Source organism: Hemiscyllium ocellatum, chromosome 45 (genome assembly GCF_020745735.1).
Source record: "Hemiscyllium ocellatum isolate sHemOce1 chromosome 45, sHemOce1.pat.X.cur, whole genome shotgun sequence".
Taxonomy (NCBI): domain Eukaryota; kingdom Metazoa; phylum Chordata; class Chondrichthyes; order Orectolobiformes; family Hemiscylliidae; genus Hemiscyllium; species Hemiscyllium ocellatum.
Genome location: NC_083445.1, coordinates 4,318,110 through 4,334,563, shown reverse-complemented (window position 1 = coordinate 4,334,563; position 16,454 = coordinate 4,318,110). Strand labels below are relative to the sequence as shown.

The 16,454-nt window shown below is 39.3% G+C and overlaps 1 protein-coding gene across 4 annotated transcripts in view; it reads right to left on the bottom strand.

Moving 5' to 3' along the window:
• Positions 1-2,996: 2,996 nt before the first annotated feature.
• Positions 2,997-16,454, bottom strand: part of LOC132835812 (PDZ domain-containing protein GIPC1-like) — a 35,719-nt gene continuing 22,261 nt past the window's right edge. For 3 of the 4 annotated variants that reach the window (XM_060854896.1, XM_060854900.1, XM_060854899.1), the window contains exons 5-6: positions 15,146-15,227; positions 2,997-4,743 (exon numbers count right to left, since the gene is read on the bottom strand). In XM_060854896.1, the coding sequence (XP_060710879.1) occupies positions 4,595-4,743; positions 15,146-15,227 (231 nt within the window). In that variant the 3' untranslated portion in view covers positions 2,997-4,594. Of the gene's footprint in view, positions 4,744-14,207; positions 14,315-15,145; positions 15,228-16,454 lie in introns of those variants that run through there. The other variant, XM_060854897.1, reaches the window with a different exon arrangement.

Genomic DNA, 16,454 nt, shown 5'->3' with positions numbered 1-16,454 from the left:
AGTCTATAGTACAGAAATGATTCATTACTAGGACCAGTTCAGGATGTGAAAGGGCTCTAGAGATTCAAGCTGGTTTTAATGTCCCCTTTCAAGAACAACTAATCTATTTGCCCAACTACAGAAGAGAAATAAATTGCCTGGAGGCAGCACAAGACCCTTAATTCTAAGAATTGTTCCCTTTCCAGTCTCCAAGCAGCAAGGCGTACTGGTCTAAAGAACTTCAAACATGATAAAAATGCACATTCCCATTTGAAGCAGTTGACAGAATAGGATAGTGTCAAATGAGTACTCACCAAAAATATTTTGAACCATTCAGTTGAATGGTGAACAAGAAACAGCCAGCTTGTACCACACCCTTAGGTTGATGAACTCTGACAGATCAACAGTGCAGAGGAGAGTCACACCTAGCCAATATGTGTGCCTTTACAAAAGATAATGATACCTACTCAGCCTTGCACTTTCAAAGTACAAGTGCTAAAGCAGTATGGGCAGTTCTATTAAGAAAAAAAACATTCTCAGGATGTCAGTATTGCTGGTCAGGCCAACCCTAACCAGACTTGAAAAAGTGGTGATCTGTCTTCTTCTTGTATTGTCATAATTGATGCAATATAGGCAGGTAAGAGGGAGGGAATTTGGCAACTGACCCAGCAATGCTGAAAGAACAGGGATACAGCTCCAAGTCAGAATAGGAACTTGCAGTGGGTTGTTCCCATATATCATACAGCTTAGATGGATATAAGTGCTACCAGTCCACCTACAATGTCATTGTTCATGGCTACTCGAAATCTAGTGGTAACTGAACGGGTGTGGTGAGGGCAGACAGCGGCAGCTAAATGCTTATCAACTGGGCAGGGATCATTGTGTATGTGTACCACACGTGTGCCTTGCAGTACAAACAAACTGATGTAGAATAAGTTTCCATTGTCAAAACTAAAAGTATTTGCATTATTTACATTGCATGTGCATCTCAGCAGCACTGTTCTACCCCCCACAATTCTACTCCATTAAGAAAGGAATAATTAGATAATGCTTGATGGTGGGAAATGAGCATGATAAACAGCAAAACGTTTGTTCCAAAGAAGCACAGAAAGGTACAAATGTACCTGTTTTGTATAATTCTATGAAGCTTCAAGAAAGGTTTTTCATTGATAAGCAAATAAAGTTATCATTAGCAATGACAGACATGGACCAATTAACAGGAATGCCGACTCAACCTTTTTTATATGCATTTCTCACGATTACACATTAAGCAACACAGCTCACATGTGCGGAATGTTTGGTCATTCCTTCAAGACTTTTAAAAGTATATCAAGTCAAAACATTGCAAATCTGCTCTTTACTACAAATATGCTATTTAACCAAATGACTGTTTACACCAATATAATGTTTGCTTTGTATCAGTTTACTCAAAATAATTCTGAAGAATTGTCAGTTTATAACGCAAAGTCAAAAATATAACAAAATAGAACACTAACTGAGCAAGAGATTAATTCACCCACTATAACAAGTTAGTAATATTTTCTTTTAAACTTAGGTTCATGTTAAATTCAAGAACACAGAAAAAGTTCCACAAAAGTGGGAGCTGGTTCAAACAGGTTAGACACGGTCATTTACCTAATGGGCCAAATGGCCAGTTTGTGTGCTGCAGGATTCTCCATAGCTGCATGGTAACTTTGTCACAGTGAATTGTTCAGATCACAAAGTGCTAGGCAAAGTTTAGCTTAAAGACAAAGTGGTTTGTGGCTTCTGGACAGACAATTAGTTGTTTTAAGAGAAACACTAAGCACCAAAGACACCAAACATTAGCTTATCCAGTGAAAAGCAAAAAAAGAGTCTGTAATGTGCAAGAATTATACAGATGTAAATTGTAGGGTGGTAACAAAATGGCACAGACAAGGTCAATTACAAAAGAGCTAGTGGGAAAACGGGAGATTTTATACCTAAAAAAAGTGAGTTGTTATAATTTGAAATGTGCTGCACATAAATGAGATGAAGGCAGAATCAAAGAAATCATAGAATCCCTAATGTGAAAGCAGGCCATTCAGCCCATCGAGTTCACACCAATCCTCCAAACAGCATCACAGATCTACCCTATCCCTCTAACCCTGCATTTCCCATGACCAATCCACCTAACCTGCACATCTTTGGACCATAGGAGGAAATAGGAACACACTGAGGAAACCCTTCAGTTCAAAAGAGAGCTAAATAAATCTTGGGAGGAAAGATTTTAAAACATGTGGGGCAGTGGGATTAAATGGACACCTCTTTCAAGACGTCTCTTACAGTCCTGTATGACATTGTAGGATTCGGTTTGCTTTTGGCAAAGCTTCGAGCCAGGTAATCTGACAGTGATACAGAGTCACATTTCCTGTCTTCATCACTAAAACAATCGTTCAAGTTTAACAATGTTCAAAACATTCGGGAGGAAAAATGTCAATACTCTAAAGCATTACTTGTGATAAGTTAATTTAGTTTAGATAAGAAATGCAAATAGATGAACCGAGGGGGCATGGAAGGACGATCTGAACTAATTAGCAGTTAATTTTTAATGGATTAAACCACATTCCTTTCAAACAATAAAAAGTGCACGGAGTGGGCAGAATCTAGTGTAAATTATAATTTTACATTAAAAATTAATGGAATTCAAATAAAATCATTAATGGGATGTTGGTCCAATTGTCCTTTACAATGGTAATTAACCTGAAGAGACTTGTTTTGCAGCATTAGCTGTTTTACTCCAACCCACTCAACATAATACCTATCCTTTTCCTGGGACACTGAAGAAGCAAGACTATAAAATGGACAGTGAAATAAAACCATTGAGCGGCAGATGCTGGAAATCTGAAACACAAACAGAAATTGCTGGAAAATCTCAGCAGGTTTGGCAGCATCTGTGGAGAGAAATCAGAGTTAACATTTTGGGTCCAATGATCCATCTTCAGAATGTTCTGAAAAAGTGTCACTGGACCTGAAGTGCGAATTCTGATTTCTCTCCACAGATGCTGCCAGACCTGCTGAGATTTTCCAGCAATTTCTTTTTTTTAAAAAGCTGTACAGCTGATGGATATAAATAAGACTCTTCGGTGTGCATTTGGTACCTAAGAAATAGGGGAAACATTTCTTTAAATGTAATATGCCTTAATTCTTGTCATAGCAAAATCAACAGCGCTCCAACATTGATTCATACACGTCACATCCACCTCCACTCAAGTGGAAAAAAAACTAGCCAACACTTTATGCACGTAGGGAGTGCAGCACAGACTGAGGCATCCTCTTCCAAAACACACATAAATTAAGGCCTCAACCACCTTCTTCAGTGTACACCAAACAGCCCGCATCATAGTCTGAAAAGAGTGGGGCAGTTTTCCTCCAGTGTCCTAATGGATATTTTTTTAATAACGAATATCATTAAGATAGGTGATCTGATCATTACCACATTGCAGTTCCTGAGAGTTTGCGGTGTACAAATTGGCTGCCATGTTTCTTCACATCACAACAGTGACTACTTCAAAGGAAATTATTAATTGGCTGTAAAGTGCTTTGGGACATCCTGAGGTTATTAAGGTGCTACAGAAATCCAAGTCTTGCGCTTTAGAACACTTTGCCAAGGTACAAAGGTTGGATGATCACAGTTATTAAAAAGACAACAATTAGTGGTGCGCACTTTTCAATTTGAACATTTCACATATCCACCATTATATTTCACCAAAGTCTGAGTCATGGCAGCTTTAAGATAATCATTAAAGGTGCTCCTCAAGAACTGGATGTGTGCAAAACAATCTTAATATCAGTCACATGGCTGCAAGTTAGTTGTTTAAACCAGCATCGGGAAGTTTAAACAACATTAGTCCATGCACTGCAGACATAATGGTCTTGTAAACAATAGAAGAAATAATTTGATAAACCTTGCATTTATATTCTACTAGGGAATCACTGAGGTGGTCAAGCATGCACGAGTATAAAATGCAAGTCTCTTATTATTTAAAGAATGCTTTCTTTCCTACCAACACATCTTCCTGATCTTCTGCTTAAACAGGTATCTGAAACTGGAAGATCATTACAAACAAGCTGAAAAACTACTAAAATTCATTAGTTTAAGACCACAACTTTAAAAGTGTTTCAGTGGTGTAGAGGACCCCGAGTGTTTTGCCATATTGCAGTGTGCACTTAATTATGCTCGTTTTTAATTGCAGCCTACAACGTAGACTGAATTTACATCTTCATATGAAGTTTTGTTCTCCCAACCCAATCTTAAAATTTCCATAAACATGGCTGCAAAAATATATTTAAAATAACTTCTGCATAGTGTCACAGCAGAACCCTTTCAAAGGTTGTGGCATCCACATATGCATACACCATCAGCACACCACAATATGGCACCTACAAAGGTGCTCAAATTAAATGCTTACAAAAATCAGATAGTCTAGAAACAAGTAGTTATTGGTCAGTCTTACTGTACAAAATCATCTGGAAATATTCCTATGAAAAGTAACCCAGGACCCAGTGTCCTAAAATTATTAGCATATAAATATATTTTTTTTTAAAAATGCCCTTTCCTCTGATTTCATACAGTCTCAGCATTTGTGTCCAGTGATTATCGCCCAGCCTTTGCATCTCCAATAGCACCCCAGACATCGAAGACAAACTCATCAGGAAATGCAAAGTCACCAAGCTCCTCGTCAAGTGCCTGTGCAAACTCATCTGGATTCTTCTTATTCTTGCCAAGGTCAACCATGGTAGCAGCTATGTGAAAGAGAGAGAGAGTTCAATGTTTCAATAACATAAATCATTGCAAAGTACTTCACATTTTCAAACAAAGTATGACACCAAGTTACTTAAGAGATATTAGGAGAGATGGCTAAAATCATGGTCAAAGATGTAGGTTCTGAGGACAACCTTACAAAACAAAAGGAAGCTAGAGTGAGGTCATTCCAGAGCTTGGGGTTCAAACAGCTGAAGATACAGTCACTGATGAAGCAGTAATTAAAATCGGGAGTTGCACAGGCCTCCAGTGAACATCTTTAAAAAGGAATGAGACAGGTAGAGAGGATAAGGGAGGTAATTTCAGCTTTTAGGGCAATTTAATTCACTGGTATCGACAGAAATTAAAATGAGTATACAAAACAGGGCATCAGACTAGAAGGGGAGGTTACAGAAATGGGAGGATCAGGCCAAATGGAAAACATGAGTGAGAATTTTAAATCAAGGTGGTGCTTTGTGTGGGGCTAGGGAATGTAAAGACTTTTACAAATCAGTCATGAACCGACTGCACAAACATGCTAGGCTTCAGAGTTCATTCAAGCCAAAGAAACAAAACAAAACATTTTAGTTTGAGAAGTGGGTTGATCTTACTGATTATACATTACTGTCAAATGATTGAGAAGGAAGCAAGATATACGCAAGCCAGCAGTGATAAGATTCTATCTTGTTTTGTGAACTTTCCTTGAAACTATATCCCAAGGGCCCTTCCAGGAGGTTTTGTAACATATAATCTCTGTTGAAAATCCCTTCTGAAGATCACAAGTTTGTGCCTCAACAAACATTTTAAGCACTGCTCAATGCTCCTACTTCCCAAAAAAAAGCCTTTGGCTTCAAAATATTGAGTCAAAATCACAGAACATTTGGGAGATGTCTTTGCAAACTAATCGAATAGAAAAATTGAGGTTGGGGAAACCGGAGGGATATTTTTGTTAACATCACCTAAAACTTCCAGAATCTTTCCGGACACCTGGAACCATCAAGCTTGTGAAACTATGAAGCCAACTTTATTCCCAATCCTCTAGGTTAATAACTACCTAGCTTAAGGTTCAAGGGAATGATTTCACAACTGATACTTCCCCACGAGAAAAGTATAATTTTAGTTAATACCAAATCATTTACCTTCAGTGATTATTTTATTTGATGCCGTGCACTGCATCGCTTCTTTTCTCTTCATCACGAAAGGCAAACAGCCACTGACCCATGAACATTGATTGCATATCCACCTGACATGCCAATATGTATTCTAATGAAAAATCATGCTCATTTCCCATCTCTGCCCAAATCCTTTATCTCACACAGCCAGGATGTTTGTTCAGAATCACAATTCCATGACTTGGGTTGTAATCTCAGCTGAAAGTGACACTGCACAAGTCAGATCCCAGCATGAAACCTAGCTTGGTAAAACCCAACTGCATCTATTTTGTTAAAAACACACTCACTGAAGTCTGAATTCAGTGTACTTTAAACTGCATGTTGTACAGTGAAAAGATTTCCAATAATACTGATTGTGAAAGCCTTTGAGCCATCTCACTGATATTAAAGATGCTTTGTAATTACATGTTCCTTCTTTATGGTCAACCGTGACAGGCTAACTTTATCTTTTCATTCTGTACTAAACCTACTTCTGAATTGTTTTCAAAAGGTGGGGAGATTCTGGAATATTGGGTGAAATTAGTGGTTTATCAAAAGTCTTGTTCGTATACTCTTCAAAATTTAATAAAGGATTTGATTAAGCAGGTGCAGAGGTGTTTCCATTTGTCACAAGGAAGCCCATAACAATAGTCCTAACAAATCCAGTAGGGATTCAGGAGAATGTTCTTTATTATATTCTTACATTCTGATCACTTAATCTGAACTATCATTTTCACCAACAGCACCCTAGACCTACCCCGTCACTCCCCACAAACTATAGCATAAATGCTATCTCTTCCACACGTTACTTCAGCCTGATGAAGAGGCATCTAGACATGAAACATTAGCTCGCTCTCTCTTCATGGATGCTATCTGACCCACTGTAATCACCAGCATTTCTTGTTTTCAGTACAGATTCCAGCATCTGCAGTAATTTGTTCCGTCTTTATTAGAAGATTGACTGAAACTTATAACCCACTACTACAGAGTATGGTTGAGGGGAATTATAAAGATGTAGTTATGAGGAAGTTGGATATACACAGGGGGAAAAAGGAATCCAAGGATCAGCCAGTTGGTGGAGGTTCATGTGGAGCATAAGCAACAATACGGACCAGCTGGATTGAATATCTGTTTCTGGACTGTGACTACTGTATAATTCTACACAGTACATCGTAACCCAAAACCTCACCCAGCTGAATGTAACCTCATGCTAGCAGTGAGTCTAACCCTGGCCTGCAGTAGCCGATATCAAATATTCTTTTTTGATTAAGCCGACCCCCTCATCACACAGGGGCACAGACATGTACGTCATTATTTAACACAAACATGTGGTCGGCAATGACCAGCCTAACCGTGCATGTTTTGCTGTGTTACTCCATAGATTATGTCCCACACTCTGAACACCCACAAATAGGAGATGGACAAACTGATAAGTGGGCAGGCTGGCCTCAAAAATATCATCTTTGCTCATGTCAAAGGCAGCAGAGAGAAGTGGAAACTTTACAAGTCAGGTGTTTTGGGGTTTACCATTACTGACAGAATAGCAGACTACAGATTTATCAAGGTAACTCGTGGAAGTTTCTTTGTATGCCCAACTATGTGCAAGGAAATTAGCAATACACTCCCTGTAATACAGAATGCTTTCTACTGTTGAAGTACTGCTGAGTTTACTGTCTCACCCAAAATGGAGCTATCTTTGATAGTGTGGCACTACCTCTGTACAATGTGTCTGGGAGTATCAGTTCAATCCTGTTGTGAAGTCTCTAAACTAGGGGAGCAGGTGAATGTCCTGTTGAACCTGCACCACTGTTCAGTATGATCATGGTTGATCAGGCTTCAATTTCACTTTAATGCCCCAAATATTCTGAGACACCTTTATGTCAGCCTTTAATATTGTATACAATACAGCATCCTCAACCCTTGGGGCAAGAGAATTCCAAAGATTTACAACTCACTTAGTGAATAAATTTCTCATCTTTATCCTGAGCGATCAGCCCCTTACCATGATACTCTGTACCCTTGACTTAGATTCCCCAACAGGGGAAGCATTTCAGTGCATACCCCATCAAGCCCACTTCATTATCGTAAACTTTTCACAGCACTTCAGTCCTCTAAACTCCAGAGAATACAAAACCAATTTATTCAATATCCCATTCAATGCTGGCCCTCTTTGAGGTGGGAATACTTACTCAGCATTCTGATTTGAATGAGCATGCTACCCCCGAGTCACATCATTCCCAGACATTGATTTGGGGATCTACCACTTAGCCAGGTTTCACAGGCCTTACTAGTACTGTTTAGGGGATGGATAAGATTAGGAAATGTAAAAGCTGCCTTTTAGAGTTTTTCAAAGCTTAACACACCCCAGCGACCTGCAAATATTTTCCTTGTTTTGAGGGGCTATTAACATGATTGAACATGATGATCTACCCAAGAAAAGCTTGTTTCTTTCTTACAAGTTGCAATTTTCAAGATTAACAACGAAAGAAAGTAGATGGGAATTTTAAATGCATTGAATTGTTGTGATCTGGAGTGTGTGCTGTCTGAAAGGATGTTGGAAGCAAATTCAACAGTAACTTTCAAAAGGTAATTGAACATATACCTGAACAGAAAACTGTTAGGTCCACTGGGGAAAAATAGGAGTAGAGGGACTAATTGGATATTTCATTCAATGAACCAGCACAGGACCAATGGGGCAGATGGCTTCCTTCTGTTCGTTATCCTGATATTTATCAATTAAATCATAATAAACTATATTACACTGACAAAAGATTGTAAAAAGAGTTCATTAAAAACATTAAAGGTTTCAAATTCACGCCATTCCTTTTATCCCAATAATATCCTTGCAAACATGCTAAAAACCCCACAACTTCACACAAAGACTTCTTGCTTAGGCTGGCACAGTTGCAACCAGTTTCATTCCAGCAAGTATCTGCACATCCGTTCACAGCTTGTTCTTCAGTCGATCTCTCTGGAAGTTAAACTGCAAACTAAACTCACTATTGACTTTAACTTCAGAACAAACATAACAGCTCTCCAAGCTCAGTTTCTAACCATCTCTGTGTATGCACACACCCATTGATTGACCAACTTCTAGATTTTTCTTTGTATTCCTGGACTCCTATTGCAGGGCAACAGCAGTCACCCCACCTTTACAGTGTCATAAGCCACGAGCCATCCATCTCTTTACTTCGAGGGATGTAAAATCATACTAAGGGTTCATTTAAATGTGAATAGTCTCCAGAATTCTTGGAATTAAATACATTTAAAAACTCAAAAATCACATCTCCCTCTTCTTAACACATAAAATCTAAAGTTATATTGTTCCTAACAATTGTCTCAAAGATAGGACATGAGAAGACAGAATTAGGCGCCAGGACTAATATTTTCCCAGTAACCGGGTTAAAATGTCTTACCAACATTCACGCAACAGCCCGGTGCAAGAAATATCAACATTGATGAGGTCCTGAGAGGATCCGGACACTCTCAAAAACCATAACTAAAACTATACTTTTGAGAACTAGCAAGTGAAAAGATTGGAAGAGGAAGAGAGAAAAGGCACAAATTATACAAATGATCCCGTATAATTATACTTAAACGCTAGCGAGTTTTGAGAAGATTTGTAGCTCAGGTTGAGGTTCTGGATATAGGTTTGTTCGCTGAGTTGAGACGTTTTGCCACCTATGTCCAGATACTTAAATGCTGAATTTTCTTTCTGAAGTCCGAAAATGAAAGGGACTACTGATCAATCTGTCCCACTGGTTTTCGTATTACATTGCTGGTCATCTGTGACGTAACAAACAAATCAATGCTGGTGGCAAACCACAAACTTGGCTTGGAAATTACTGGGGAACCAGCCAGTTTCCAAGTGGTCGGGAAAGAAATAAAACTAAATTTAAAAGTTTTCTCACGATTTAATCCCATCCACCGAGTTTATTGGACCTAGAAATGGAAAATCTTTGTTTTTATGAATGTTATCAAACACTAACGATAAGGAACAAGGGTCTTGACTGATTTCCCAATCCTGTTTTTAGATTAGCCTAGCCGGTAATAAGCCTCGCCAAATTAAAAGGCCAAACGCTCAAAACCCTGCTTCAGGACTGGAGTGCGTTATCTGTGGATTGAACTGGTCAACCTGGAATGAGGCATTACATTTCTATGTTATTGTGGTTAATTTGAGCATGATTATAGATGATGAGCCAGGAGTCTTCCCTCGCCCGCCTACTCCACCCCAACATGTTGGTCAACACTGCCATCACAACAACCAGGAAAACTGCAGTTTGATGTCTACAGTGACCAGACAGTCCAGCAGCCACGACACTTAAAAGCAATTCTCATTCTTGGGATGCTGATAAGATATGCTAATACCTCAACATGCCAAAAACTAATCGGTTTGAAAAAAAAACCTAGTTGGCTCCACCCTAGCACAAATATGTTAAGACTGCAATGGAAATAGTTAGCTTCTCCCTCATGCCTTAGGGAAGGAAAGCACAGCTAATGACCAAAAACTTTACTATTTTAGGAAAGTTAATTGTTTATTTTTTCAGTTCAAAACAAATGAGTTTGCAATTCCTAAATTTCCTAAAATACTTTTAGAAATCTGATATATTTTAATGCAGATTAATGATGATACAAACTACTTTTGAAGTTGACAACAAAGCTGTAGGGATTAGAACTTTATAGCAATAATTGAGAAACTAGATATTATCTCTCGTGGCAACCATCAAGAGACATACAGGCCGCATCTGTGCTCAAATTCCTTTCTCTGTACATCCTCAGAACAAGGGAACTTATTAATAAAATACTAAATATTTTATCCGTATCACCTCCTGGTGTCTTGAAACCAAAGGATTCAAACATGATGGAACTTACCAAGTTACTGACTACCTGTGACAAGAAGCTGAGTAGGATCAAAATAATTAAGCTGATAATACCACAGATTTCAGCTTATCCAACACATCTGTCTGATCACAGTGAATGAATTATCATGATCCCTGGGGCAAAGGAGGAAACTTCAACCCCAGCTAAAGTTCACAGCAAAACATTCCTCAAGCAGTTCCCAAATTTAGACCAGCTATTCTCAACTACACTATACACTTAAAACATAGTGAAACATCCCCTGGCACTTCCTGGGGGTAGCATGTGTCTATGTTGGGAGTCTAGAATTAAACTGCAGAGTATTACAATGGAAAGCTCTTCTTAGATCCAGGGTCTGGAGGAACAGAGAGTGGGAGAAGGTGAACGAATGAAAAGAATTGGAACTGTATGAGCAGAGGACAGAGACAGGAGGCTGGTCAACAGAGGCATTTATCACAGAACAAGCACCATGAGGAAAGAAAGTGAGTAGAAAGGAAAGCTCAACTTTTAAAGGAAGAAAATTCCCAAACTTATGCTCAAAATGGGGAAGGGATGGTGATGTTGGGGAAATCCTAGCTCACCATTTATAATCATGCTTAACTTAATCACATTTGGTATTTAATTATATATTAGGGTGTACAACCAAAAGCTTAATCAAAGAGGCAGGCTTTAATGGGCATATTTCAGTATTTTATTTCCACAACCACTGCTATACAACCAAAGGTGCCTATTGCTCCAGCCTCCGTCCGCATTTTGGAAAATCACAACAAAGTGCTCTTTCTCTTGGCTTACAAGCAGCAATTGAAAAGTGAGGACGCAGTGCAGAACTTAGAACAGTGTTGGTCTGAAACAATGGAAGAGCTTACATAAGACTGGTCAAGAGGGGACTGTTCGATATTCAAAAACTTAGCAGTCAACCTGAATGAGTATGCCTCTACTGATGAAGTTAATCAGAATACTCCCAAATCAACCATGGAAGAACCTGGAGATTCACTCCCTACTGACGTTCAGGTCTGAGGCTTACAAGTCGAGTAACTCTGATCTCTGCAGGAAAATCAGGTACGACCTTCATAATGCCATCAGAGACATCAAAAGACAAAGTAAACTGAGACTCAGACCAACCAGAGACTTAGGCTTAGACTATATGACAGGTTACCAAGTGTTATGAAGACAAAAGCACATATGTTCACTTTAAAAGTGAAAATATTTTCTGAGTTTTGAAGTTTAAGTTAAAGTGTAGGCTCAGCTGTCCAAATGGAAAGGCTGGGAGATGAGTTGCTCCAAAATAGATACACATAGCAAGTTGTTAATTGGATACCTGAGTTTTGATTGCTGTTTTGACAATTTGAATTTAACCAATTAGTTTAAATTATGCCCAGGGTACTAAAACCCAGTGGAATTTGAATTTTATTGTTTTGACTCCCAGAAACCAACTAAATTATAAGAATTTAATGTGTCACGGGGTGGGGGGGAGGTTATAAGAAACACATGTATTTTAGAAATTTGTCAGAGGAAAACTGCCAACGATCAACCGAGCAACTGCCATACACTCGGACAGCTAATTGCCCATCTAACATCTTGCTCTCAAAAGATATTAGAAAACACTCTCTATCAAAAGGTACCTTTTCATGTAAAACATACTCCCACTAAAAAATGAAAATGATGACCCAAGGAGATCAGCAGCTGGAAGACTGAAGATAGCAATGACAGAGACTGTATGGTCTTGAGATTAAGTTAACATAATGTTTAATAAGTGTGTTATTGGAACTCTATTTTTTATGAAAATAGAACTGGGGTCAGATAGTAAGTAGTTAAGAAAAGAGGGCTTGTATTTGGGAATAGTTTTTGTTTAATGTTCGCTATTAGAGTTAAGAAAATAAATTGTTATTTTTGTTTAAATAGTGGAATTTAGGAGTTCTTTGACACTCATATTTTAAGAGATTACGAGGTGAGGCAAGCTTCTCTGGGTATTTGGTTTAATTAACAGAGGGGTTCAACCACCACGTTGTAACAAAAGCAAAATCAAACAGAATCATGGGCAATAAATCCCTACCTGATGAGCTCAATATATTCTACACTTGCTTTGAACAGAAGGTCAGTGAAGTGATGTCACCTGGCTGAACAGCCTCAGATGCACCTGTACACAGTCACAGCTGATGTGACAGTGAACCTATGGAAAGCAGCTGGCCCAAGTGGAGTCCCCGGCCATGCACTCAGACCATACTAGTCAGTGGGAGTATTCGCTAATATCTTTAACTTCTCCTTCCTACATCCTCACCTGCTTCAAGAAGACCACCATCATTCCTGTGCCAAAGAAAAATCATGTCAAAGAGTACTGCCCAGCGGCTCTGACCTCCATAATTATGAAGTACTTTGAGAGGTCAGTCATGGCTCACATCGCTCCAGCCTCCCAGATGACGAATATCCTTTGCAATTGGCCTACTGGCGCAACATGTCCATGACAGGTGACATCTCTTTGGTCCTACACACATCCCCGGAACATCTGGATAACAAGGAAGCTGGGTCAGCTCCTACTTATTAACAACAGCTCACCCTCAAGACCATAATTTCAAACAAACTCATCACCAAACGCCAAGACCTAGGTCATGGCTCCCCGTTCTGTAAGCTGATCCTCAAATTCTTAACCCACAGACTGCAATCAGTAAGAATAAGTGGCAACACCTCCTCCATCATAATTCTCAATGTTCAACACCAGTACCCTGCAACGTTGCACACTCAATCTCCTACTATATTTCTTACATACTCTCAACTATATGGCCAAATTCCGCTCCAACTCCGTTTGCAGGTTTGTTGACGACACCACTATTGTGGGTCGGATCTCAAACAATGATGAGACAGAATACAGGAAAAAGATAGATTACTTAGTAGCATGGTGTAAAGACAACAATCTTTCCATCAATGTCAGCAAAACAAAGGAGCTGGTCGTTGACTTTAGGAAGCGGACTTTAGGAAGTGGACTTTAGGGTACGCACCTGTCTGCATCCATGGTGCTGAGATGGAGATAGTTGAGAGCGTCAAGTTGCTGGGAATGATGACCAACAATCTGTCCTACTCCACCCTTGTCAACGCGACAGTAAAGAAAGTACAACAACGTCTCAACTTCCTCAGAAGGCTAAGGAAATTCAGCATGTCCACAAAGACCCTTACCAATCTTGTTGAAAATGCATCACAGGAAGTACCCGTTCTGGATTAGTACAGCCTGGTATGGCAGCTGCTCTTCCCAAGACTGCAAGAAACTACAGAGAGTTGTAAACACAGCCTAGCCCAGTCCATCATGCAAACCAGCCTTCCCTCCATTGACTTTATTCCATTTCCCACTGTTTCGGGAAAGAAACCAACATAATCAAAGATACCACCTCCACACACACCCCTTTAAAGATATTAAACTTTGAATACACATACAGACAGATTCAAGAACAGCTTCTTCCTCACTGTTATCAGACTTTTGAATGGATCTCTCAAATGCTAATTTTGATCTCTCTCTCTCGGCATCTTCCCTGTGACTGTATCACTGTATTCTGCACTCTGTTCCACCACGGTCTACCTGTAAAACACGCAAAACACTTTTCACTATGTCTCGGTGCATGTGACAACAATAAGTCAGATCAAATATGAAAGGAAGGAGTAGCAGAGTGGTTTAATGAGGAAATTTCAGAACTTGAGGCCCTGAGAGTTAAAGCTGCCAATAGCAGAGTGATGAAAATCAAAAATTGCAAAAGGACAGAAATTTGAGGAATGCAGAGGTTTCGAGATTTTTCAGTAGGACTCTATAGGAGATTACAGAGGCATCAAGAGGGCAAGACTACAGAGGGATTTTAAAACAATGACAACAGTTTGAGCAGGGATTATCCTTCAGGCTGTACTGTTCTCCCAATTGCTTCATTATCCTTTGGTTTGCAAGCACAGACCTAGTTATTTTAACTAAGCACAGACCTGTCCTGACATGCTATGATACACTTCTGAGCAGAGGGGACAGAAGAAGGGACACTACCACTGCACCATAAGACCCTTGCAAGCACAGTCCTACTGTGGTCCATCTGTCAATGCTGTCTTCATTACATTTACTTATTCCTGAAGAAGGGCTTATGCTCGAAACGTCGATTTTCCTGCTCCTTTGATGCTGCCTGACCTGCTGCGCATTTCTAGCAACACATTTTTAAGCTCTGATCCCCAGCATCTGCAGTCCTCACTTTCTCCTACATTACAATTACGCAGTACTGCAGTTTGGAAACCTGAAAGTAATTAATTTCCAGCACACGATGCAGAAGTCACAGTGTCAAACTGCAATAGATCAGCAGCATCACGTCATGTCAGAATCATGGTTTAATATTTAGATGTACTAGGACATTAATTAAACGCCAAGTGTCTTACTCACCTAGCTCAGTGTCTCTGATACCCATGTAACTTTCCAGCAGGTCATCCACCTTCTCAATGGCCTTCTCTTCAAATGCTGATGGCTAGGATCAAAACAAAGCACGTTTTTTTGGATTAAGTCATTAAACAAGAATAAAAAGTCAATATTGAAAACTGGGTCAAGAAAGACAACAAATTTGTGGAACAAATTTAAATGTCATCAGTTTTGTTTCCTCCAACCATTATTCGGCAGATAGAACGAAATAAATGTCAAAAGGAAGCAAAAACTATACTACACATCTGAAGCACAATCATAAAACCACCCACCCAACAGGTGAGGAAGGCTACTCAGGCCACCTGACTTTAGTCTGTGTTGCACTGTGGGACAGGACGAGACATTAAGCTGTGGTTCCTTCTGCTCTGTGTAAGTAAACATTGTCATAGTCAAAAGCGAGGTACTTCTCCGGATGTCCTGGCCAATAGTCACTCAGCAACCAGCAATACTAATTCTCCTGTTGTATCACATTCTTACGGGTGGGAGCTCACCTTACAGAAACTGGCTGTTACATTTCCAACAGTACAACAGCGATCACACTTTAATAACTAGCTGTAGAGCACTTTGAGATGAGGCTGTGAAAGGATACATCCAAATGCAAGGTTATTTCTCCCTCTCTCTCTCTTTCTCTCTCTCTGTTCCCCTTGCTCATTATGCCTCCTACAAAAGTATTCATCCTGATCCAAAATTATAAAATAGGAAATATAGAATCAGGCCACTTACATCAACTATTTGCAAGGTAAATAAACAACATTTAAAAAAAAATCACAATCAGACACTTGGGAGATCTTCATGTTCTTTTTGAAGGAAGGTCACACTGAAGCCATTATTAGTTGCATATTTCTGTCATTTGCATTTCTTTTATTAGAACAGGTAAACAGACAGATGAAAGCTCAATAACTGGATAATATCAGGGTGGTTTTAATGAATGACCCTCCAGAGGCTAAAGGGGGAATATCCTTTCAGCAGAACAAGCTCAACACAAGTCAAAAGAACATGCACTACATTTATAAGCTAAACAGGTTAAATGAAAACGCATTACTTTTTAATTTAGTGAAAAGCATCAAGTTAAGCAACACAAGGGAGTACAGTGTCACAGTAAAGTAGGATGAGACAAACTGGAGTGGGAGGAGATTGCTATGAAGCATAAATACCAGCATAACTCAGTCATGCCAAAGTGCTGTACACTGTATGCTATTCTATTTAATGTAGAGTTGTTATGGATGAGACCAAACCACCTCAAAATGTATTAAGAAGATAGCCCAGAGCTTAACTT